The sequence below is a fragment of the Apteryx mantelli genome, chromosome 3 (assembly GCF_036417845.1).
Source record: "Apteryx mantelli isolate bAptMan1 chromosome 3, bAptMan1.hap1, whole genome shotgun sequence".
In the NCBI taxonomy this organism is placed as follows: Eukaryota; Metazoa; Chordata; class Aves; order Apterygiformes; family Apterygidae; genus Apteryx; species Apteryx mantelli.
Window position 1 is genome coordinate 11538250 of NC_089980.1, and position 27949 is coordinate 11566198.

Genomic DNA, 27949 nt, shown 5'->3' on the forward strand with positions numbered 1-27949 from the left:
GACATAACTCCCTACGCAGACTACCAACGTAGACAGAAATAACATTTCTGCTAGTGTTTATTTTTTCTATTTTTTCAAAACTGTTCATCTAAATCATCAGATCCAGGTTCCAAAAAAATAAACTACCAAATGAAAAAGAGAGACCCGGGAACCCAGAATGTGACTTAATAAAAGTAGTTCTAGAAAGGTTGCAGTTCAGTTTCAGCTGTAATATGCACCAGTGAGTAATGCCTTTTAAGGGAATGGTAATTTGCCCTGCTTGTTATATTTCATAGTCCCAAGACACTGAGAGGAAGTATCAGACACTGACTTTTTTACTGTAAAACTATCCAGCAACACTTGTTTTCCAAAGGAGTTACAGCCAAGTTGACTTGAGCTTCCACAAGGCTGCCAAGAAGAGGCTGTGGTACAGTGTATAACAGTGGAAAGCCCTCTCCCACGGCTATTAGAGACCATTCATCTGGGAGCCTGGGAAAATGCCTCTGAGCTGCTGAGTTATCTGGAGTAGCCTGGCAGGTGTTCACTTCCCAGCAAAATCTGGCACCTGCCTGGCTCTGTAACTAAATTCAGCAAAGTCTTCTCCAAACCCACACTACAACCCTAGGAAGGCCTATAGCCCCACAAACAGTTCCATATCTGGCAGACAGCTATTTCTGATTGAGCAGTATTTTTATACTGCTTTTAAAAACATCCATTTTTTCCAATAGCCTAGATTATTCCCAGTTAGAACCATCTCTATGTTTGTACAGTAAAATCTTAAATCCTTGCAACTCAAATGTATTGAAAATGTAAGAAGGTGAATTTGTTATGTTAAACTGTGAAAGTAAACATATAGACTTTTTGAAATATTACATTGTACATATAAAACAAAATTTGAATTTTGCTTATGCTAGTTTAATTACTCCACACAGATTAAACTAGAGTCGTAATAATGTTTACAGTACATAGGGCTTTTCATCTTCAAAGTACTCTACAGACATATTATTATGATGCTTTTTTAGTGGTCTCCATTTAGAATTATACACCAACAAATTCCTGATCATTTGTAAACTAAAAAAAGATAACCAAAACACCACACATACAATAAACCCTTAAACAAAACAAAACAACAGAACTCCTACTGCTAATTGTGCAGCCTTCCTTCCCCCAAGCAACTGCACATATTCACATCATCTGCTACAGGGTAGTTCAGCCTTTCTAATTTAGATGAGATTCAAAACCAGATGTTGGAGTCTAAGTCTAGCTATACGGACCATGCACGGCAGAAATTGGGAGGGAACAATGCAAGAAGCTATCAGGACTTCTTGAGTCTATTCTGGCATTCTGTAGAGGTAACAGAATGTAGGGCACTATCTCAAACTACAAAAAAAAAAAAAAAGGAAAAGAAAGAAAGAAAGAAAAGAGAGTATGAACTTCACAGTTAGTGACCACAAGCACAAGAGATCTTCATTTAGTACAAGCTTTTATACACCTAATAGTGGGCCCAGAACAACGTAAACCATCCATTCCTTCCTTCCATTCTGCCTTCAGTTCAAAGTACTTTATCTTTTTTTTAAAACTGTATTATTCCAAGTGATAGTTACATGCAAATGCACAGGAAAATGTATTTAAACTTTAAGCAAACCCTAAAAAGGTAGATTCCGGCCATTAAATTTATATACATAAAATGTGGGAAAAAAAAAGAAAAAAATGTGGGTGCAGTACTGATTTCTATAAGAATATACATATATTAGTGCATATGTCTGTTAGGAGGAGGGACAGGTAAGCTAAAGGCATTTAATGTAGCACTGCAGGCGTGATTTTGCATGCACAAATTAAAGCACTTCCTCTGTACAGTTTTAACAAATGCTAAATCATACTGCAAATATGCAGGGTCTGATCTGGAAAAGTTTCATAGCTGTAAATAAATTCAATGAAGTAATTGGCTTCTATCTCTTCCAGGATGTCTAACAGTCAACGTAAACCAAGTATAGGCAAAAATGGACTACTGAGTAAGGAGAAAAATCCTTACTTTTCCCCTTCTACAATTTTATTAACATTAGTGTCATTCTTCTATCAGCTAAATCTTCTGAACACAGGCCAGTTGCTAACACAAATAGGTGATATCTTCCTGAAAGATAGAGCAAGAACCAGATTGTAGGGCTCTCCTCCAGCAAGACAAGCCTGGAATACACTCTGAAATCACAACTCTACTGACCAAACTGGATCCAGTATGAGACATTTCTCAGCCTGCTTGTCATGGGTATTCTGGAGGAAAGAACTGAGAAGTAAGGCATTCATCAGTCTGTCTGGCCATAAGATGAGAAACGCATCTAATGGAGGTCCTCAGAACATCCCAGCTCTGGAGTCTCCCCTTACTAACACTTAAGATGAAGAGGCCAACTGATCCAGTTCTGGAAAACAGCTCTTAAGATACAGTCTTTCAATACCTATTCATAATGTGTAAGAGTTAAGTAGCTAACACCACCTGCTAATGTATTCAAGCAGATAAAGTAGAGCCACACATTTGATGGTCAGTGAACCATTACCACAGACAATTGCTTTCTAACAGGAAACAGGATTTGATTTCACCCTTTGGTTGATCTCCCCTTACTGATCATGTTATTAATTGTATGTGATGGGCTTTAACATATGAGCTTTCTGAAAGCTAATTAGGAATTCTGCACTGTTTGGAACATATAAATTGTATTCCACAGGAAACTACATGCCTGGGGGTTCTTGAACCATTGGAAAGAGCCCCACTGTTAAGGAAAATGCTATCTGTCAGTATCAGCCAAAAGGCAGAGAGAACTGAAAAAGATCTCTATTGTAAATGCTGTCTGACACGTCACCAGCAGAGGAGAATCTCACATCTCTTCAACATGGCTATATCTCAATGAAGGAGCAGCTTAGTTAAAAACTTTCTGATGTCACATTTGCATATACTGTACATTCAGAAAAAAACTAAGTGTGTCCCCCTAACTGGCCAGGCACATCTGTATCCAAATGGACAAATGCCACTTGGTTTATTTCATTAAATTCCTCCCACTGATTAAACAAGCCTGTAGAAGCTAGACCTTAGCTAAAACGAGAATCCCATGAAACACAGACATTGTGACTTCCATGGTCCCAGGGAATGGATACAGAGTGGTCTTTAAAGCACACACTGCCTTCTAGAAATATGTCCTTTATGCTAATTGTCTGTCTAGTCAGACTATCTTCTTTCTTCCTATGAGGGTACCCACGAGCTCATGAAGATTTTTGATGCCATAAAAACTTGAAAGGGAGAATTCTGTATTTTAAGTGCACTCCCTACAAAGCAAAATCACTTCTAGTACAAAAACCTGACCGTGATGTGGAAATGAGCCTTTCAGAGTTTAACAAACATGACTGGTTCCCTTATTGCTCATTAGAAAAACATTATCATAGGTGCTAATACTATAATGCTAAAAAGACTTTCAAATAAAGGCAAACAAACCCTTCATGGGTCTGCAGACTCTATTTTTCCCCTGGCAATAGGAAATAGCTTCTGCAAAAGCTTCCATGAGAGGAAAGGGTACTAAACCTCTCGCTCCCAAAGCTGACAAGACTTCCATCTTCTACCCATAACAGGAAGTCTAGGCAAGGGTCACTAAAAATGTCAGGAAGAAGCTCTGAACAGGTGGAGAACTGTATATTGTATCTCACAGCTAGAAAACCTACGGGTTTGGTGAAAAAAGTCAGTCTGCCTCTGAATACATGATGGGAGAGAAAGAGAGGGAAAGAAGAGCTAGTACAGGTATTTCCAGCAGAATTTAGAAAGATGGCATGAATGTGAGAAGGTTCAGTTTCTTCAAAGTTGATCCTGATATATGGCAGCAAGGAATATCTTTGTCTCTTTTTTTGAGGAATACTATTAAGATAGCTCAGTGGAGCCAAGAGGTAGATGTTGATGGTCATGACCTCTCTCTTCCACTCTATGACCTAAAGGCCACTTAAAAAGAAAGTGAGTTTTAAGAGATGCATGTGGACATGAACTACCATGCATTTCACACTGTTGTCAGAACAAAGCAAGCTGCGGTTGGGGTTCACAGGTTCTTGTCTTTTCACACAAGAGACTCTCTTTAATGTTTATAGGAACTCCTCAGAAGATAAGTGGAAAGCCACCACAATGGAGCCTGTTATATTTTCTCTTTTTAGATGCAGGCAAATGGACCACAGCTCAGCTTTAGCAGTGAAGCAGGTGATGGTTGTGGTGAAAGAGCTGGAGCCTGATCTCAGAAGGATTGGTAACAAGCTGCTCATTTTAGCTTACTCAAGAACACAGTATTGTAATGGACCACCTGAATGACTTACCTCAGTCTCTTGTAGTCTCTGGCATCAGTGTAACAGATGCTTCATGCAAAAAGATACACAGAATATTCTCTTTTTCAACATTCAATGGCAAATTTAAGATATTTAAGACCAAAAGCCATGACTCTACCATGTGCCACAGGAACACAGCAGAAGAGATCAGACAGGCATTATCCGTGTCCTATCACAAACACACACACACACATCTCTTAATCGAAAGAATAATGAAAACAAATTCTGTAAACAAACACAAGACTGTCACCTTCTATCCTTTCTTTAAATGACAAAGTAAGCTTCATCATTTAAACAACTTTGTTTTGCATGAATTGGTTTAGTGAATAATTCAAAAGTAGAAAGTTTCTCTCTGAATAATCATAATTTGCTTTACATTAGAATCTCTCTTATCTGTCTGAGGTTGATGGAATTCTGTTACTATATCCACAACACACATACAAGATTGCGCTGGATTTTTTTTCCTCCTCTTTTCCAGTGAAAGGCTGTATTAGTTGCTGCAGAGCTATAATTACTAGTAAATTTTAGTTCACTTCTATATATTTTTAAAAAATTAAGACCTGGGCGCTGCAAAGCACTGCTTGTGTCGCTTTCTTTATGGTCTGCTAGTTGTGCCTTTGTAGTCAATGGGAATATTCAGTGTGTAATAAACACAGCGTATCTAGGACCTTCACTGGGCACAGCTCAACCTACAGAACCAAATACACATAACTGCTCTTAATGAATTACTTATGTAAACAGAGCATGCATTTTTTTTTTTTCCAGGATTTGGCCCTCCATCTCTATCTGGATATAGATTTCTCTTAAGCACTTAAAAAATTCTAAATATAAGTAAACCCACAAAAATGTTTGTAAATTAAAGTTTTGTATTTTCTGCCTACCTTTTTCATGTGATAATGAAACAAGAACAAAAGAACACTAAGGAGCGTATTATTGTGTAATATGGTAGCAATGAGAGTTTAAAAGAAATCCCTATTCATATTTTAACCATCAAGTCACACTCTAAATTACTTCTGATTATAATGAAAATACAAAGGACACCTGTGTTCAACACATTTCTATACTGATCCTTTTTGTAAAATGCAATGTCAATTTTTGTTTTTGTTGGACTATTGGTGATAGTTTTGGGACTCTTACTTTGAGAATTTTAGGGAAATCAAGGGTTAAAGACATGTAAAACAGATTTTCTCACAGTTTAAAGACAGCAAAACAACACATTTAGGAAACCAGACAGCTAAAGGGTCAAAACATTACACTTCCAGGTCAGACTTCTGGTTGCAATTAAGTAAATTCCTCCAAACATTTCTAGGGAAATCATATTTCTTTTAGGCTTTATTTTAAACCCCTATTCTTTCTGGCTTATGCTGTAACCAAAACACTATTGCTCTCTTTAGTAACATTTAATACAGAGTACCTAGTTTGGGTTCTTTTTTTTTTTTTTTTTTTTTAAAGGGAGCCTGATATTTCATCTCAATATAAAAATCAAATCTTTAACTTTTTCCATCTCATTTAATTTACAGTTGAAAAAAAAGAACAAAGGCAGAAGAAGCTATCAAACTGAAAACTAGTAAATTTAAAAATAAGGCACAGTTTTTCTTTTCCCCTCAGAAAAGATATTTCCTTTTTCATCTACTTCCTTTTGTATTTTCATAGTCGTATTTCTTTTTTTAAACTAAACCAAGGTATTCTTCCTTCCCAGGCAGTTATATGAAAAACTCTGACACTGAAGATGCTGACAACGCTCCCAGTTTTGCAAACCCTTATGTGCCTGCTAAAACATACCAGTAATCTCGGTGACTTCTATCACTGCCCAACAAGACTACTTATGTCTACAAAAATAGAATTTAAGTCCCAGTAACACACAGATTTTCAGAGTCAAGATTCCCAGTCTTGCAGAAACCCCATATACACGGCCACCATTACTAGCAACATGCACATGAGTAGCAAGCTCAACATGAATGCAAAGATATCCAGTGGATATGTTTTTTTGTAATACACGAGCAGTAGGCCTGGCATGCATCTAATCAGCCTGATCTACCATGCATGTAAATAAGTGATACACGTGCTCATATGTTCCCAAGCAGAAAAACAGGTATTCTAAAGGTGTTTCATATTACAGGGATATTTAGCCAAACACAAAATACTTAAGTAGATTCAGATACTATTTGCAATCACTTTACTTCAGCATAATGCAAGTATTATTACCAAACTCCATTCACTAGGAGAGAAGCACACTTGTACTTTAGCCATAAAATATTCCAGATAACAGTCTTCAGGTATCCAATACATATGTTTGATATGTAAAGATAAGAGTTAAGGAAAGGAAAAACAGATATATCATACTGACCAAATAATTTCTCTCTGATATTTTATACACTCTAATACAAAGAATTTGAGCATCCATTAGATGCTGACCACAGGACCTATGAAATGCTCCTAGCAGAAATTCAATTTGCCATATTGACAAAGGATGGAAGAATATACCTGAAAATCAAATTTATTCTTCAGAAAATTCCATGTGAAACACCAGAGGATTAGCACTTAACAGACTGGATCAAAATGTCTGATGAAACACTGAGCACCATAAAGACTAACTGCTGCCTTTTGTAACTGTTCTCAGTGCTTAAACAGGCCTAAAGAAGCTGAACATTGATATCCTAACCTCTAGATTCCTGCTTTCAAGAGACTATAGAAGCTTTAAAAAAACTATACAGTGCACAAAATAAAGAATACTTTCAAGTGTAACAGATGTTGCAAAGAAGAATCAGGCAGTCAAATAAGAAATGGCAAGTGCTTAGGGAGAGATTTTCAAATTCACTCCACGTGGATTCCAAAAATGTTGAGTTCTCACTTACAAACAGGTGCTAAGGTCTCTTTCAGATGGTAGCTACATATTCCCTGGCCTAGATGACAGTCATGCTGACAGCCTCAAATGAATATAAATCAAGCAAATTGGAAGTTAAGAGAAGGGTTCATCTTGCCTAACTTGAGACATCTACATCAAGCTAGTGTTCTAAACTCCATTTTTAACTACTAGAGAAAAACAAACACTTCTGCAACATGACTCACACCATCCCAGACTGGGATGAGATTAATTCTGTCCTGCATATTTTGTATGGGTGAATTGTCTATTAACTTCTAGTCAGCTTTGGTAAACTGGAACAGGAGACATGATTCCACTTTGTAAGCGTACAGGATTACTTATACCGAATTTTTGCCTAATTACACAGTGAACATTACAAAAGTAAACTTTAAATATGCATAAATAGGTGCGTCTGTGGAAACTGAAGTACTAACAGCAAAATAACTATGGAGTTCTACTTGGATACTACAGAAACACCTTTATAGCTTATACAGATGTATAAGATAATAGCTGTTACATTTGTGTGCGCAAACACAGGTATTTTTGGTGCTCCTGCATACACATATTAATTTTCATAACATTTTTTCTTTTCATAAAACTCATATGGAAATGAGACAAACAAAAGATGGAAATGAGATGGAAAGAAGACACTGAAATAGAATGAATATAAGGCAGACATTAATTAAAGGTCAGAGGTCAAGGCTGTATTTAAAACTAAAATCAAATTCTTTCTTTTCACGAAAATACATCAAATTAAACAACACGTCTATTGTTTTATACTAACTGATAATTCTTTTCAATATTAACTATATAAAACACTTTATTATAGGGTATCTTTAAAATAGAAACAGTACTATTTCATTTCCTCTCCAAGACCCTCACATGGGAGCTGCAACTAGGGAAGAAGTAAAATAAAGATAAAGCATTCAGCCCACCTGGTACTGCAGCTGTAAATGTCCCATGGAAGACAGGGACTGCTAAAGTCTCTGCGTGTATCAGCATAATATCAGGAAAAAGACAAATACAGATCCTTGAATCTAGAAATTCCAGAACCTTCTCTGACAATCTTTGAAACATACCAACTTTCTCTGACACACGGATGAGTCTTCACTTTACAGGGCAGGCTTTTGCTAGAAAAGTATGATGGTAAGAACATACGAAAGGCCATACTGAGTCAGATCAAAGGTCCACACAGTTAAATGTTTTGCATTTAAAAGTCACCATAAATGGATACAAGGGGAGAATAAAAACAAGCAGAAACATATGTGGTATCTCGCCCAGTAGTCTCCCAGGCTCCACCTACTCTCAACTTGGGCCTCTCCTGAGCCAGTGGTTATTTCTGTGTATTCTGTAACCTCTCTGTTTCCATGTTCTCGTCCAATTCTGTGAACTCACAAACTTTTAGCATCCCCTTCATCCTCTGGCGAATAGTTTCACAGGTCTGCTAACTATTTTGGTGTTCAAAAACTTGCTTGTATGCGGTCTTGTTCTCGAATTGAAAGAGAAGGACAGAGGAAATGATTTTGTAGACCTCTACTGTGTTCTTCCTAATTCATCTTTTTTCCAGGCTGAAGAGTCCTAGCACACTGAGCTGTTCCCTGTATAGAAGCACTTCCTCACCTTTAATCATCTGTGTTGCTCTTGAGCTTTTAGCAATTATATTTTATTAGAATCTAAGATAAGAGAAAACCTCTAAAAAAAAAAACAGAGCAGAAGTATTTGTTGTTGTTATCGTCAAATATCCTCTTTCCTGAAAAAGGAATAAAAAATTCAGATACATAGCTTTGACTTTTGAAAAGAAAAATGTTTTGGTGAAAAAAGATGTATTCATTCTCCATTAGCTTGTTGTTTAAAAAAAAAAAAAAGGCAAAAGCAAATACAGAAAATGTTAAGTTCAAAATACTAATCAAAACATCCTGGTGATAAGTTATTGCATACTTCAGAGAGCTTTCAGGCTCTGTTGTCACACAGGGGTGAATGCAAGTTTAAGGTTCATTAAGACCTGGAGGACTGTGCCACAAATAGAATGAATCCATTGCAAAGAAGCTTCTATATAATCCTTTGAGAGACAGAAATTATAATGTGCAACTCCAAATATCAAAGTTCATTTAAAAGACTTCTGCCCTCCCTCAGGCCCCTGCTGTAGCTTATTTGCTATAGTTTTCTTTCACCTCAGCTGCGCCCATCAAATTTTTGTGGGGTTGCCCTTTAAGCAAGATCAGTGAAATGATTCCAGTTAAAAATAAACAAAACACTATTTCACAGCAGAGGAATAGGAGGTAACAGCTGGAAGGGCGGGAATACTTTTTATCAGTTGTGCCACTAGAAGACTGTAACATGGAACATATCCTATGAATTTGTTACACATTTCATATTCTACAGCAATAGTGAAAACTCTTAAGACAAATTAGGGGAGTTTGAAGAGGGTGTGTTTTCTCAAAAGCCACCAAAACATTTAAATCAAAATGCAAGGCCAGAATAGTTGGAATATTTACTACTGCAATTTATTTTATATTGTTTGGGTGGTCACAGGAGCTAAACAAATAGTTCATAAGCAACAGAACAAATGAAATATATTTTCTTATGAACTTGTACCTTACGCATTCCTTGATATTTTAAATAACTTAAAGATGATTTCCTTGATATTTAGTAAGACATGAACCTTCACTGCAAATCTTTGTAAGGTTGGACTATTCATAACAGTGCTTGCACTCCTTCTAGTCTTTCATTTCAGTAATCTCATCAGAAGTTAATGCCTGAGAATTCAATGTCCTAGACTTCTGCCTGTTAATAAAGTTCACTTGCATTTGGAAAACACAGTTGGGGGGGGGAATGGATGGGCAAACAGACACACATAGAGAAAAAGTGATCACAATGAGTATGACTTTCTTAGAAAACCAGGTAAAAAAATATTAAAAAAAACCATACACAGTCCCAGGGAAAGCTGAAAAAAATCAAGTTGGGAGTTCTCTGTGCCATGTGACAGCACGCACTCTAATTATTTTCATTGTAGGAGAAACTGTATAACACAAAGATCTGAAATCAGAGCAAAAATGTTCCATCGTCAAGCCAAGAAAAACCAACAAAGATGCTAGGGAAGGAATGAGAAATAATCTGAAAATGACTAGTAGGATAAATATCATTAACTTTTTCCTCCCTCAAGAGGAGGAAGAAGGTGGTCAGTTTACAAGATACCGTCTTCCTTCCTTTCATTTCTTCAGTGGAGATTTCTACTAGACATATTTTCTTTACGCATCCTCCTTATTGTTTCCTCTCTAGGCATGTAAACTTTGCCTTCTTCCTTAATTTTTTCTAGCTTTCCCTTTAATATTCCCCTGTATTTAAAAATCTCTGTTCAGTCTTCTTTATAGCCTCTTGTTATGTAATTCTCTTTGCTCTTAATCAGAAACAGCCACCTTTTGCGTAATACAAAAAAAAAGGCTTTGCTTTTGTCCTGTTCAGGTCTATACGGTCTTTTTATATCTAGGTGAGCATTATGTGCTTGACAACATCACTAAAAAACATATGTTATCAAGCAGTACAAGCAGCGCAAAGAGAAAACGTATTGCATATATATAAAGAAAAGTTATAACTTTTAAGATTATATAATTGTAAAGTGAAGTAGTAAAGTACTGTTCTTAAATGAATAAGCAAAAATCACTAATGTATGCCTTTTATTATTGGTTGATTTATACTCATTGAATTTCAAATAATGCTATTGAAACATACATGATCGATGGCTACGTGCTTTTTAGGAAAGACAGGCCAGGAAAGCGAGGTGGTGGAGTTGCTCTTTATGTGAGAGAGCAACTGGAATGTATTGAGCTGTGCCTAGGGGTGGATGAAGAGCGAGTCGAGAGCTTATGGGTAAGGATTAAAGGGCAGGCTAGCATGGGTGACACTGTTGTGAGTGTTTACTACAGGCCACCTGATCAGGATGAGGAAGTTGATGAGGCCTTCTACAGACAGCTGGAAGTAGCCTCACGATCCCAGGCCCTGGTTCTCATGGGGGACTTCAACCACCCCGATATCTGCTGGAGAGACAACACAGCTAGGCACAAACAGTCCTGGAGGTTCCTGCAGAGCATTGGTGACAACTTCTTGACACAGGTGGTGGAGGACCCAACAAGGAGACGTGTGCTGCTGGACCTCATACTAACAAACAAAGAAGGACTGGTGGAAGATGTGAAGGTTGGGGGCTGCCTTGGCTGCAGTGACCATGAGATGGTGGAGTTCAGGATCCTGCGAGGAGGCAGCAGGGCACCAAGTAGGATCGCAACCCTGGACTTCAGGAGAGCAAACTTTGTCCTCTTCAGGGACCTACTTGGAGGAATCCCATGGGTGAGGGCCCTGGAAGGAAGGAGTGTTCAAGAGAGCTGGTTAATATTCAAACATCACTTCCTCCAGGCTCAAGAGCGGTGCATCCCTATGAGTAGGAAGTCAAGCAAAGGGGGCAGGAGACCTGCATGGATGAGCAAGGAGCTCCTGGCAAAACTCAACCAGAAGAAGGAAGTCTACAGAAAGTGGAAAGGGGGACAGGCCACTTGGGAGGAATATAGGAATGTTGTCAGAGTATGCAGGGATGCGACGAGGAAGGCTAAGGCCCGTTTGGAATTAAATCTGGCGAGAGATGTCAAGGACAACAAGAAGGGCTTCTTCAAATACATCACTAGCAAGAGGAAGACTAGGGAAAATGTGGGCCCTTTGCTGAATGGGGTGGGTGCCCTGGTGACGAAGGATACAGAAAAGGCAGAGTTACTGAATGCCTTCTTTGCTTCAGTCTTTACTGGTCAGGCCAGCCCTCAGGAACCCCAGACCCTGGAGGCAAGAGAGAAAGTCTGGAGAGAGGAAGACTTTCCCTTGGTGGAGGAGGAGTGGGTTAGAGATCATTTAAGCAAACTTGACACCCACAAATCCATGGGCCCTGATGGGATGCACCCACGAGTGCTGAGGGAGCTGGCGGACATTATTGCTAAGCCACTCTCCATCATCTTGGAAAGGTCATGGAGAACAGGAGAGGTGTCTGAGGACTGGAAGAAAGCCAATGTCACCCCAGTCTTCAAAAAGGGCAAGAAGGAGGACCCAGGGAACTACAGGCCAGTCAGCCTCACCTCCATCCCTGGAAAGGTGATGGAGCAGCTCATCCTGGAAGCCATCTCCAAGCATGTGGAGGAAAAGAAGGTGATCAGGAGTAGTCAGCATGGCTTCACCAAGGGGAAATCATGCCTAACCAATCTGATAGCCTTCTATGATGGAATGACTGGCTGGGTAGATGAGGGGAGAGAAGTGGATGTTGTCTACCTTGACTTCAGCAAGGCTTTCGACACTGTCTCCCATAGCATCCTCATAGACAAACTCAGGAAGTGTGGGTTAGATGAGTGGACAGTGAGGTGGATTGAGAACTGGCTGAATGGCAGAGCTCAGAGAGTTGTGCTCAGTGGCACAGAGTCTAGTTGGAGGCCTGTAGCTAGCGGTGTCCCCCAGGGGTCAGTCCTGGGTCCAGTCCTGTTCAACTTCTTCATCAATGACCTGGATGAAGGCACAGAGTGCACCCTCAGCAAGTTTGCTGACGATACAAAACTGGGAGGAGTGGCCGATACGCCAGAGGGCTGTGCTGCCATTCAAAGAGACTTGGACAGGCTGGAGAGGTGGGCAGAGAGGAACCTCATGAAATTCAACAAAGGGAAGTGCAGGGTCCTGCACCTGGGGAGGAATAACCCCATGCAGCAGTACAGGTTGGGGGTTGACCTGCTGGAAAGCAGCTCTGCTGAGAAGGACCTGGGAGTGCTGGTGGACACCAAGTTAAGTATGAGGCAGCAATGTGCCCTTGTGGCCAAGAAGGCCAATGGTATCCTGGGCTGCATCAGAAAGAGTGTTGCCAGCAGGTCGAGGGAGGTGATTCTCCCCCTCTACTCAGCCCTGCTGAGGCCACATCTGGAGTACTGCGTCCAGTTCTGGGCTCCCCAGTACAAGAGGGATGTGGCACTACTGGAGCAAGTCCAGCGAAGGGCCACAAAGATGATTAGGGGACTGGAGCATCTCTCTTATGAGGAAAGGCTGAGAGAGCTGGGCCTGTTTAGCTTGGAGAAGAGAAGGCTGAGAGGAGATCTTATCAACGTGTACAAGTATCTGAAGGGAGGGTGTCGAGAGGATGGGGCCAGACTCTTTTCAGTGGTGTCAAGCGACAGGACGCGAGGCAATGGGCACAAACTGAAACACAGACACTTCCATCTTAACATGAGGAAAAACTTTTTCACTGTGAGGGTGACAGAGCACTGGAAGAGGTTGCCCCGAGAGGTGGTGGAGTCTCCTTCTCTGGAGATATTCAAAATGCGCCTGGATGCAATCCTGTGCAACGTGCTCTAGGTGACCCTGCTTGAGCAGGGGGGTTGGACTAGATGATCTCCAGAGGTCCCTTCCAACCTCAGTGATTCTGTGATTCTGTGATGCCCTTCTTGCATGGTTTTGTCCATGCAGATTGGGTGCAGGCAAAATTAAATCTTTCAAAATCTATCACATTTTAATTTTCTCTTTAAAAAAATAAAACAAACTAAAATCAAACACATTTGGACATTAATTAAACGAAGGAAATGGAGAGTTTATACCAAAGCCTATGTCCAAAGATTAAATTAAAGCTTACTTTGGCAAATCGTTCACACTGGCCATTTGGGAGGGGCAGGGAAATTGTTCAGACAGAAGGAAGAATAGGAAGAACTTGCTTGTCTTGGCTACTTTCACTCATTTTTCCATTCTTTCTTTCTTTCTTCTCCTATGTACAACACCCACAGATTTCCTAATGAGACGGTATGCGACCCACCACGCTGCTGTGTGGGTGTAACTTAAACGAAAAAGAAAAGTAAATTAACAAGTATGGATATTTACCTTATGTGCTGTAAAACTGAAAGGTGGTATTAAATAATATTAATATAAAACATAATATAATATTAAACAGAAATTGTGATATCTGCTAATTTTCTCTTCAAAATAGTTATGGTAGCCATTGTAACAGCCTCTCCTCTGTTCTGCAGAGCTGGAGAGCAAGACCAGATCTGCTAATCAAAGTAAAGCAGCTTGGCTTTTATTTCTGAGAACAATCCTAACACAACATGCTTCAGTGTTAAAGGTGGTCTAAAATTTCTACTAATAGTGGCCTAATAATTCTGACTCTAGTAACTTTTGAATACATCCTGCAACGTGGAGAAGAAATAAGTAATTAAAAGCGACCTGAAAAGATGCGAGTTCAAAGAGGGGTGAAGTGCTGACCAGGGATACTCGACGTAGTAAATAACCAGCTAAGAAAGCATCTTAATTCTCTCCATAGATACGCTCCTCCTTGCAACAGTGGGGATTTCACAGCAGCGAAACTCTAGACACAGACATGCATAACTCTGAGCAAAAGAAACCACATTCAGTTTGAAGAGCTCCAAAACTTTTAGTAGCCTCCAAACGCAACAGTAGCTGCAAGCTTAAACATTGCACCAGCAGCACCTACAGAACGTACGTGCAGTCATCCACATACAGAGCTTGCACGTTTCTTTGTATACTCCAAAAGACTGTCAGCTAAACACTGACCAGCTATCTTGTGCTTCATCTAACTGGTGGTGGTGGGGGCGGGGGGGGAAGAATCTTTGACCAACTGTGGTCCTAAAGAGGAAAATAGGCACAAGAGCTTTTGGAGCCATGCTTGAGCTGTAACTGCTAAAGAGAACCAGACGTGTGGCTCACCTAAAAGGGTCAGTCCCTTAGAGGCAGGTCCCAGTTGCTCTGGTGAACACCCACCTATTCTATTTCTTTCTCAGGTAAGAGTAAACTTGAAAGCAACTTGAATAAACTTGATTCTTGGACTCGAACAAAACACCCCTTTCTTTCGAATTACAGCCCTGAGCAACACAGGCTGAGAGAAGAGGAAAGCGCCGGATTTGAAATTTTGCTCAACACGAACGTTCGTTATCACAGATTGCTTTCCTCCTTTATTCTTTAGTGTTAATTAATGACAGTGATACTAACTGCACAAAATTGATGAAACAGTAATTCTGCCTCATCCAAAGTAAATACTCTTTAGTCAAAAACAACCACAGACATTACTGATTACCTCTTTCAATGCATATTACTTAAGTTTTTTTTATTTTCAGGAAATAAGGGAAAAAGTCATGCAGAAGATCAGTTCACCAACCCTAGGACAGTGTACCAGTATTCTGACTGAAGAGTTTGGGATATAAAGGAAAATGCAAGACCTTAAAATCTCACACACCCCCCCTCAAATTTGTGCATCTGTCTGCATATATAAAAATTTAGCTTGTCTGGCAGTTTTGTCTCACAAAATTATTGTTTTGGAAAACATACTTTTTATTCAGGCAGGAAACTTTAAAAAATAAATAATATGAAAAAAATTGTTTCTTGGTTAAAAAACCAAACAAAAAAAACACCTTCACATAATAATTTTTCCTCCCACACTTTGTGATGTCCCTCTGCTTTCACTGTAAGAAAATTCTATTTATTTAGTCAGAACTAGAAAAGTACAGGAAACTAGAAGTTCATATGTTTTACAAATATTTATAATGTTTTAAAGGGATAAAATGAAGTTCCCACTTGCAGGGGAGAAAAAAGTTTGAAATTCTTTAAATGGCCTGAGGCACTTTTTGCTTATTTTATATTTTGTACTTGTGTGGAAGGAAAAAAAAAAAAAAAAGAAAAAAAAAAGAAAAAACACTCTTGTCATGCCATAACAAACCAGCTCCCGTGTATTCCTAACATATTTTTACAAGGCATTCAATAATCTTGACTGCAATACTGAGCTAGCAATAGTGTTTAATCTGTTTTCCTTATTAAAAATAATTCATGTTAATATTGATAATACTGTTTAAAGTTACAACCATCAAATGGAATCTTACAGCAATATACCTTTACAATAACTCAAAACATTTTGAGAGGCAAAGAATTTGTTCAGAATTAAGATTTTTAATATATGGCATACTATAAGTATATAATTACTTTCATTGCAGAATTAATATTTCAGTAGACATCTATTTCAATACATTTAAGGAAATGTAAGAAACACAGCTATTACTGTCCTTTTCTGTGACAAATTTATAATGCACTCTAAGCTGGTAATAATCAAAAGTCATTATTTCACGAAAACTATTTGAAATTAAATTGATTTTGTGCTATAACACCAACAGATAACCCTCTATAACACCAACAGATAACCCTATCCACTGCAGAACCCACCACCCATACTGGTGGGTGCAGAGCAGCTAGTGCAATAACATTATACAAAAATCGGCAAGCCATTTAGAGCCCCAAACTGATCCAACATTAGAACACAGGCTGTAGTAATCAGTATCTACGAGCCTAAAACATGAATATATTCGTAAGTGCATCTTTTTGTCTCACCACCCTCACAAACACACACACACAACCCAACAAAACCGTTCTGATTGAGTAAATGTTCTTCCTATTGCTCTTTTCTACACGATAATCACCCCAAAAGGCTCCCAAGTGCATCAATCCTACTGCCAAACACGCAGTAACACACGTGAAATGACAAATGCCATTTATCATATCATAACAAAATATAAAGCGTGAACAGAATGTCAGAAGAAGGAGAATGAAAGAAGTATTATTTCTAATATAAAAAATGTTAAAGTTTAAGTGGAAACCAAACCAACTAAACAAAACAGCAAGATTTCCATCAATTTTGGAGGATCCAGGATTACACCATTTATTCTTTTTAATTCTAATGATAGACTCAAATATTAAAAATATTCTGTTCTTTTTTTCAATTAACGTACAGAAAATTGAAACCCACTTAATATTTTCAATAATGTAGCTGAAATGATTTTACATATAAAAAACTAGACACTTTGGGATTACTGGATTTTCTGATGTCAAATTTCTCATGATAAAAGTAAAGAACGGCAGTTTCTACAATACTTCGTTTTACAATAAATTAAATAACTGATTTTACCTGTTAGAAACAAAGGAGCAGATGCTGCATGTTCCATCGATTTCCATTGACCGCGTTGTTTGGGAGCTTCCAAGTAGTGTTTGACCCTTGAAGCAACTGCATCTTCTAGCAGCATGCAGAGCTCCTGAAAGAGTAACCATTTTCCTAGCTAGATCTAAATTTACATACATGCACATAGATGCACAACAAAAATAAGTATCAAATCACTCCCTTTAACATATAAAGAAACACATATATGCAATCAAGTACTGAGGTACTAAACAGAGATCAGAAGCACATAATTTCAGAAGAGCATTGGAACAAGAGAAACATGGGGAAAAAAAATCAAATAATTTTGTTATATATTTTGAAAAATAAAGGAGGAAGTACATTATGATTCAACTCGGACACACTGTGTGATGTGATTTACATTATTTATAGAAAGTCTTTAATGTTAGAATTCTCAACAGGGGGGATGAAATAAACTATGACATTACAATACTACTATTCATTTTTGAACAGCAAATTACCTAAATTCATTTGCACGCAACCAAAGCAGGAAAAAAATAAGGCATGCTAAAAATGTACCATAACATGAGAAATTTAAGCAGAATATTAGGGAAAATACTGCCAGGAATTGTCAACACACTATTCCTCTGCAATAATTCTTATAAAACACAGCAGATATTTTGGTTTAATTCAGTGTAACATTTTTAGGGAAGACCTGGAGCTAGTTAGGTCACAGTAACCTAACTGCTCTCGCTTATTTTGATCTTTCTCCTTCTAAACATAACCATTTATATCTTGCACACTTCTTTCAGCAAAGCACAAAGAAAACCATATACAATCCAGAGAGAAAAACAGGCCTTTCAGCCAGAATCACCATTAAAAAAATAAAATTAAAAAAAATCTTGGAGTAAAAGCAAAAATTAATCTCTCTAATACTAGAATAAGTTTTCAGATTAATTCATATGCACATATTTTAGCCTTTTCCCTTAGTATTCTCATTGTCCATTGTGCATAACTATGTGCTCACAGAAATGATACTTTGTGGGATACAAAGATATCATTTTACCTTTTTATAGTGTTTGGACAACAGACAAAGTTATATTATCACCATCTAAAACAAAACAGCTTGGCTTTAAACATACCTTAATCTATAAAGTATGCAGAGCAACAAAATGTTAATGTATTGCTCTAAATTAAAGCAAAACATATAGGTTGGTGAACCACAAACAGTATTTTCTCCCTACAGTTAGGGATATAATTTCCTTTCAGCTTGAAGAATACACTTATGAAACATAGGATCTTATTCTTCTGTTTAACTCGTTAAAGCAATCTCATTACACATTCCTTCAATAGGACTATGGATTCAAGTTAAAATGAAAAGGTCTAGAAAGCAGCTGAAACATGCTATGCATTTGGTTCATTCTGCAACAATAAAGATTAGCATGCAATTCCTTACTTTACATGCAAAATATTTATTTTAGTTTGTATGCTTATGGAAATATTATTTAAATAGTCCTCCATAAAGTAGTATATAGACCTGTATATATGAAATTATAAGCAAGACCAATTTTAAAGAGAATCATCACTGCTTATTTCCCACTGCTAAAAAGAAAGTATAACTGAGACCTTATACATGCATAGGGGGAGACCATAACAGTGTCATGAATAGAAGTCAGAATAAAAAAACCTGTCTCTCAAAGTACAAAGCAAAAGCTGTGACTTTATTATTCCAGGCAAAAAAAGAGGTCGGTCAGAGAGGCAAGGGAAATTAGAAGGGGCAGAAGGACAGAAAAAGAGATAAGCTCCAAAATGCCTCAAAAGTATTGATGTGCATGTAGCAGCACTTCTTGACAATCCCAGGATGATTCTATCTACACATGACAGTAGTGTGCAAACTGTGGTCTTTAGAAGGCCCAGCTACACAACGTGCACTGTATTTTCTCACACAACCCTCATGCTTACGGGCCCTCATTTAGTTGCCAGCCTGCTCTACACAATTCACACTGCAGCAGGAGCAGGCAGTGGACCAGCCAGCACTGCTCCCTCCTTCCCCTGGGAATCACATCACGGAGCAGTCCCATTAAACTGCGATCCTTGTTCTGCTACAGTGCTTCTACATGGGTGCGGGTGCATACCCACGTAACAGCCTTCGAGAGGGCTCCACTTCCTACCAAGAGCAGCCACTGAATTTCATCCAGCATAAGCAGAGGATCAGAAGACATCAAGGTTGTGTTACAAGGGGTCTGAGAAGCATCTGCTTTTCTCACTGTCAGACAGACAAGCAAAGAGGGCCATGCCACCATTCTGCAGAATTTGGAAAAGGCAAAATTGTTGAAAACTGCTTGAAATGAAAATTTAAAAGTTCTGAGGCTCTTCTAAGTTTTCATAGGGGCACAATTTGTCTGCAATATCTTACTGACCTTTTTCTTCCCACTTTAACAAAGACTCTGAATACAATTTTCAGGAAGTAAACTGTAAAGCTATTCGAATCACACTTCTTAGTTGTTGAAAATATGCAACCTTTGTACTTCACTCAAAACGTGTGGTCATAGAAATGTAATGAATGCTGCCCTGTCATGCCTCTTTATTAAATCAATCATGAGCTAATTTCCTGAAATTTATATCTTTTGTTTTGGCAGTCATACAAATACATTTTGAAAACATTTAAAAGTCAGATAACCAGGATGGTAAAGCCAGTTATAAATAGAAGCTGTAATGTGTATTCATTCATTGAGAAAAAAGAAACCTAAAAGATCTCCCCTATTTTCTTCTTTTGCTGGTTAATAAAGCGCAAATCAGATGAATCACATACTATTAAATATTCTGCTTTCACTCTCTCAGAATATTAATTTATTGTTTCTTTTAATTTTATTCAAATGTATTACTTTGAGAAATACTAGGATGCTCTGTAGTGACAAGTTAATTACACCATTATTAGAAAACCTATCTGCTGAAAACTACCGTAACAGAGACTTGCGGGAAAGTCCACAGGCATTTGAAACATGTCTTGCATTCATCTTCCAACAGGGAACTTCTCAAGTTTCCACACACACTGAAATGGGGAAAAACTCCTCCCAATAATTCATCACAAGATCCTAGCAGAAATCACATCGAATCTCATGAACGTTACATTCTTAATTTTGCTGGTCACTGACGCACTGATTTTACAAGATTTCATCTACTCTCAAGGCATTTAACAATACATTTCAAAATAAAGACTGGGAATCTCTTTTAATAAGAGATAAAGGATCTACTATACTTGATCATGCATACTCATGAAAACATTTCCTTGCACTTATTCTCTAAGTGTAATATCATTCACATTTCTCAGAAGATGACAAAACAATTAATAAAAAAGGTATTTCGCTGACAAACTCTGTAGAAAAGGTATCTGTCACAATTCATTTTTTCATCACTCAAGGTAATTTGCAAACACTCACGGGAGATATTTTTTTTTAATTAAAAATTATTTAAGCCAGAAGAATCAAAACAGCAGGCACACACATGCACGTACACACACAGAGTTTAAACATTAAAAGGCAAATAACAAGTGGTAATGTAGTGACCCAAAAAGAGATAGCACATATTGTTGACTTAGGGGTCCCACAGGAACTGTTCAGGGTTAGGTATAACTACAATATTCTTATTATAACACTGAAAAATTCTGAGCACTTCAGTGCAATCCAGCTTTTTCTCCCTGCAGCCACATGCTTTTGAAGTAGAATTGATTTTTGTTGTACCTCCTTCTCATGGTCTGAAAACCAGCTGGTGTCTTTACTGGAGCCTTGAGGCAAAATATGAACATCCACCAGAACAGCAAAGTTCCCACACTGAAAAAAAAGGAAAAAAAAAGTTCAACTGTAGCTGGTAAGAAGCACATGTCTAGCAGACAAGGAAGTAAACAAGCAGGTAAACATATGCATCTGATTCATGGGTACAGCAGGCATAACGTAAAAGTTCGTAAAAGATTTTAAAGTATGGAATTACAAATTTAACTGTTGTCTGTGTGCTTAACAAAAAACAAAAGCATTAAGACATATCTTGGACAGCTAAGTGAAAACTTAATAACAGCAAGCACAAGTACTCAGAATTTTCTTCTGCTATGTATATGTCACCTTAAAATCTGAGTTTCAAGCAAATTTTAACATGTGAAAAATATGCTATTCCTTCACCAAACTCCCATCATTCCACTGTCTGAAAAGTTAGTACTAAATTAGTTATCTACTTTGCATGTTAAAATTAATAAGTCCTTAAAAACTTAGCTTCTCTAGAACTTTTCCCATTCCAAATTAGCTAACTAAAAGAAAAGCAAGTTTGAAGAATTTGTGGTAACTACCTAACACTCATTGGCATCTGTCATTTAGTCAATATCTTGAGTAGTTAAATGAAAATAAAACTAAGCTATTAATAACTGTTGTATCTAATTGTTAGGATGATACGGGCTACATCTTAAGTCTCCTCAACTATTTCTGAAATTCCTTGATAGGCCTTAATTGAGGATACCGCAACACAAGAGATTTAATGATTTTCTTCTGTCAATATATCAGTCATTACAACAAGATGCTAATATAAAGAACAAATATATCTGCTTAGTTTCACTGTGCACTAAACATCCCCTAACAAGAAAATATTTCTCTTTTCATGTGCAGAAGTATAGTACGTTATGAGCCTACACTCTCCCTTTCTTCCACTGTCACACAGCCCAAAACCTCACTAACAGCCTTAAACCAAACAATTCGCAAGGTAAAAGCCAATTTTACTATTTCGTTTTTGGGGGCTTGTGCCATACTTGTGATGTAATAAACTTCACTCTTTCAGAGGACTGGACGTGTACGGTCATGACAATTGCCCACATGGAATGTCTCACAGAATGGAAACAATATTCTGATTCCAGCCAAACTCAACTGCGTACATAAATTCCAGGTCTTAGACTTGGCTTGTTTCAAATACATGTTACAGCATACACTTCCTGTCTTAAATCTCTCTGTATATTTGCCCTTCACTGCCAAACATCTGCATAACCCAAGACAGAATTCCAATTGCTAACAGAACTATTTGTATCAATAGTAGAATATAGAGTTATTTATAAATTTACAGTATAATTACACATCACCTAGAGTCTAAAAGGTACATCTATATCTAATGCTTATGGTATAGCAGAACAGTCTTTAAAAGTCCTCTTTCCTGTATGTTTAGTATAGACAAAGAACAGCAGGATTTAGGCATGATTTTACTGGTCATAGCAACATATGCAGTAAATTATATATTTCTAGGTTTACTAACATTTAGATTAATACTCTGCATAATTAACAATGAACAGAAATACTTAAACAATTTAAATATAACTACAGTAAAATTCATGATTAATATTATATTGTAAAACTTTGGCAAATGAGAAGGGCATTGTGAAACCAACTTGAGAAACTAAGTTATTTATAGGTATCACTCACTGAAAAAAATAGAATGCTTTGATGTATTTTATTAAAAGGCTTCTCTTTCCTCCAGAGAACCAAGAATTACCAGATGGCTGCAATAGCAAACCTCTCCAAGTTTTAAATTGATGACAAAATATCTCTCAAAAATCTCTGGTGAATCATTAGTTAGCCCCAGCAAACTTTTGAGCTGACTACTGAACTTCGAAGTTACCAGACACTGCATACTTTTGGAAGAGAAAGTACTTAATTTATTTATTGGTCAGCACCTATAACAAAGGGCAAGTATTTGATATATTACAAAAATTCAAATTATCTAATGCTAGGTATTAATTTGACTCATTTTGCATTAATTACAGAAATATATAGTAGACAGAAACCTAACGGCAAACTAGAAAGAACTTTTAAAAATCTTATTTAATACAAAATTTGTATTGGAAATTATTTTTTGGGGGTATGATTGGCAAAACTGAAACCTGAATACCTGATCTGATAAGAAACACATATATAATTTTAAAAGACAACATAAAAATTGACGCATTAAGAGCCACAAAAGTAACATTTTACTGAAAAATGATTACATAGAGAAACAGATGCACCAGTGTGGTATGCCCTCATAATTCTAGAATTCAAAAATCTCTTTATTTTTCCAATCTGATTTTTTTATATTAATATACTCACTGTAACAGCCTAGTAATATTCACTGTTATTAAACAAAGGGTTTTAAATTATCTCAGAATGTTGTCAGTGTACAGTAATGGGATTTAATTCATAACATACTTCCAGGAATCAAACAGTTCGTATAAATTCATCAAACACTTCATAGATTCTGCAAATGGAAAAGATAACCAGACATGTAACATAAACAGAATGAATACCAATGCAAAGTGGTAAGTCAGTCAAGCAAAGTCATTTCCTCATAACTTGTTAAAACCTCAGCCCAGGATAAGTACATGTTTAGACGGTAGATTATTACCTTAATTCCCCAAATCAATAGATAAACCAAAACAAATATATTTTATTGCCAGGCTCATCTTTACAAAACAAGCTACTGCTATGTGGGCATTCTCATGTCTTTAAACTGCATCACTTGCAGCTTAAAAACATAAATGAAAATATGTGGGAGTCAGGGATGAGCACGGTGACTTTCTGTTTAGTTAACATCTTTCCAAACATGCTGTCTAAGGTGGGGGAACCCCCTCCCAAGACACACCTTAGTGCTTCCTATTTCTATGATTATTCTACAGATGTGGACTGCAGGGTCAGGATTTACTGATGCTTAGTTAAAAAAGAATCATACCATAATTTTGCTAGCTTCTGCGGGTGAGTGGAAAGCACACTGGTTGCAACTGCCACCAACACTTTTGCTTGCCAGAAAGACAGCTGCTAGCATCAGTGACACCTTCAGCCTAGTAGCAGTAGTTAGCTTAAAGCTTGCTGCCTCTGCTTCAGATCAGAAGGGTTTTTGTATTCCCAAAAACTGTGTGTAGGGAGGGAGGGAGGGGGGATTGCTGTATTGTCTTTCTTTAGATGAACTGATATCCCCCCCAATAAGATTTGCCTTGTTTATGATCGATTTTAATTAAAGACAATTTTGAAATACATTTCACAGTTCTGCTGGGAGAAAAGTGTGCCCCACACTGTAAAACTTTCCATCTTCCAGGATAAGCATAGAGGTGATATTTCTTCCTCATGTAGCCTCTTCTCAGAGAGTTGCAGTATTTAGTAACAGTGATGATTTTATTCCTGTCTCAGATGTCAGTAGTTTATAAAAAAAAAAGAAAGAAGAATAGACCCTGATGGCCACTCTAAAACATCACACTGCTGAGAGTGGCTTCCAAAGACAAAATTAAGAGGAGGTACAATCAGTCTCCAGGTGGCAAAAGCATGGCAAGGAAGAGTTTGAGGTTTTGTGACAAAAATAAAAACGAGCTGACATGAAATATCTTCTCTCATAATAAACAGCACAATAATGTTTCATATATTCCATTCCTTCCAAGTGCTTTCTAAAATCAGTAAAGTGTTCCAAGCTCAATTATGTAATTTCAAAAATCTACAGCATTAAGTATGACAATTATGTATTGTCATTGGCCTACACACTGTGCTAACCATATTATGACAATACATGGATGCTATCTTCGCTTCTTCTAGGCTTTTCAGAAGCAAAAGTTTCTTCTCCTTTACCTTTCTGGGTCCAAAAATATATATACATAGCAAGTTTTTCCTTTGTTTATACATCAGGACCAATGATTTTCAATATTTTGACTCTTTTCTGTTTTAGAACAATAGCAATAGGCAAAAATCACTTAAGTGAGTGAGTGTACAGCACAGGAGATGTATTTATCATTACACAAATCTAATCTGCCTTTCATTTAAAAAATGTATCTAGCAGTACTATGTTTCTAGCTAATATACAAAGCTGACCAAACTGTAGGACACTTTCCAAGTAGCCAAATGCCTCATCATGCATATGCACATGGCTCAGAATAGCTATTTATGCAGTTATCACTGCTGACGACTGTATGGGAGCAAAAGAGGTTTGGTGAACCCTGACATCATATATTTCTCATTGTTTTAAGAAGTAGATAAAGTTACATTTTGATATGTAAATGGCTTTTGCAGATATTTTTCCAGAATCTCCAGGGTTTGGGTTTGTTTTTTATTTCTTGTCCTAGGGAAAAAAAGAATTGTGCGTTTTGGGGATAGGGGGAGAAGTAGAAGGATAGGCATTTTTCATCATACAGTCAACTTTCACGGAAACAGTGCCTCCCTAGTTACTGTTCAAGGCAAGGTGATTTTTCCAACTCTGAACTTCAGGAGTGAGCTAGGAAAACAACAGGTCATCAGTGACTGACTTTGATCATCTTATGGGATTACTCAAAAGGTCACTCGAAAAGAGGGACTGAAAGTAATAAAAGAGTGGAACTCTCACCTAGTGCTTCCGAAGGAGAGTGGGACAACAGACCAGAGTGAAGGCTCTAGAAGAGGCCACACGCAGAAATTCTCTAGGAGATTATGGTCTAAGTCCATGCTTCAGAACAGTCAAGAATTAAGAAGCAAAAGCAGAAAAATACAAATATTCTTCTAATTTTGATCTCTTTTCTGGAAAGAGACTACTTAGTTCTGGAAATTTTACAAAACTTGTGGTTTGTTACAGGTATCACGTGGCTCTGAGAAGATGAGCTGTGAGCCAAAATATCCTCAAAGACGAGCCATTCGCTAAGTTATTGGGGAATCCAGAGTTCCTTGTACTAGTTGCAAAATGGGACTACAAGATTCTGAGTCACAAAAAAGGAAAAAGATGGAAGATATGCACAACTGGAAGAGTAACTAGAAACTCAAACCCTCAGACTGAGCTCTACTAAGTTTCAGAAAACTTATTTGGGCCATATACTGCAGTTTTTTAAGTGTCCAGCAAGCACAAGGAGACTCTCTAAAGTTATAGCAACCAGACTGTCTTTGGAAATCTGAAATGGGATTATACTGGAGTTACTGGAGTTTGCAAAAAGTTTTCACAAAAAGCTGGTGTTGTTAAAGAAGGTTTATAGTCAACAGCTAACATCTAGATCTTTTTAGTCTCCTGCTTTCAAAATCTCCCTAAAAAAGGAACAGCAGATCAACAGCAACTGCCTAGGGGGACTAACTTGAAGATCTGTCTTCAAAGACAGCTGTACTAAGTTATACACTGAGTCAGCAGGAATCAGCCAATCTAAAATGCATTCAAACTTTTCAAAAGAAAGGAGGAAATTCCCTCTTTATAAGCTGAATGAGGTACATCTAAGTAATCTTTCAAAAGCCAATGGCTTGCTTTTTACGTGTGTAGTCTATAGATCAGAAATTCCAAAAGGGAGGAGTGTTCAATTTTCTGGTGTTTTAGAGGAAGGCAGTAACAAATATCTAAAAATTCAAGCAATAGATTATAGGACTATTGAGACTACTCAGGGGTCCACATGTCAAACAAAGAGGTGCAAGCAGAGAACAGATCTTTCAGATAAACTTTTGAGAAAACAGTGGTCTGAGAACGACACAAACTAGGATGCAATGCAATATATTAAACTCTTAGAAGATGTGGATAGACAGAATATTATGATGAAAGATAATGGGAAAAAAGAACATGAAAGACATGTGGATGCTTCAACCCCTAGAAAACAGAGAAATCTAAATAGCTCCAAATCTGATGGAGATGTGGATTATAATGGAGACATCTAAATTAAGGACTAATACAATGTTGTTAAAACACATAATTATGAGAGATCCACCCAAATCAACAGAATAAAATAAATTAATCAAGACAACTACTTCAAGAACACCCTAATATCTGCAGTAGCAAAGCACTTCCACATTATTTAGTAAAGAAAGAATGTTTCAATGCAAATAGAACACTTCATCACCCACAATCAGGCTGAGCAGTCATTACTTAATCTAAATATCTGAACTGGTCTCTGAGAACTGCTCTATCAAGTACAATGTTGAAAAAGAGGCATAAATTGCATGAGAGAATTAAGCTTAATTTAGGTTGTCAATCTATGCTGGTCTGGTACCAATTCTGTAGGAGGTTTTGTAGCCTACATATGGAAAGGAGTCATGTAGCTGGAGCTCAAACAATTGCAAAAACCAAGTTTTTCCTCAGGGCAAAGTCTCCAAGTAACAGTGCAATCTCAACATTGTTTTGAAAGGATATATACCATGCCCCTGCCTGTGTCAGAACTGATCCAGAAAAACAGAAATAACAGCACAGTATTTGTTCAAGATAATAAAAAGATAATCTGAGATTCCAGCAAGCTGCTTTCACCCTTTTGTTCTAAAATACTCTTATAAGTACTACAGTACCTTTAAAATCATAGTTAGCAGGCCACAAAGACATACTAATCTGTTTTTCAGCTGGAGTGGAGGTAGGTTTGGGTGAGAGGCAGTGTTTACTCTCAACACTCCAATGGATAACTGAACATATTCACAATATAAATTTAATTTTTTTTATTGTAAGTATCAAGGACAGTCCTCAAGGCTTGGACACACCAATAGGGTACCACAGGATAACATGTTACTATGTATCACCCGATCTTTAGTAACTGGGTGCAAATAAAGTTTAGAGCTACCTTATCTTGCTCTCACCCTTAGCTATCAACAATAGAAGTTTGATCTTACGAAAGCAATTCATGATGAGAAAAACAGCCTTGTTAATGCAGTACGAAACTGGAATCTGGGATCTCCTTTGTGGTTTTGGAAAGTCAATGCTGGGATTTAGTTTCTTATCCATATGAAAAGATAATGATACTGGTACACACCTTATACAAAGAGCTATGCAAGTCTGAGTTCATCCATTTTTTAATGATGATCAGATAGTACAGTTACAGATATTATCATAATGAGTATGTA

General features: G+C 37.5%; 1 protein-coding gene across 5 annotated transcripts in view; it reads right to left on the reverse strand.

Moving 5' to 3' along the window:
• The window catches only part of SLX4IP (SLX4 interacting protein), an 86775-nt gene that overhangs the window by 24606 nt on the left and 34220 nt on the right, over positions 1 to 27949 (reverse strand). For all 5 annotated transcript variants that reach the window (XM_013949865.2, XM_067292704.1, XM_013949847.2 and 2 more), the window contains 2 exons: positions 20882 to 20971; positions 17154 to 17277 (listed from right to left, as the gene is read on the reverse strand). In XM_013949865.2, the coding sequence (XP_013805319.2) occupies positions 17154 to 17277; positions 20882 to 20971 (214 nt within the window). The remainder of the gene's footprint in view (positions 1 to 17153; positions 17278 to 20881; positions 20972 to 27949) is intronic.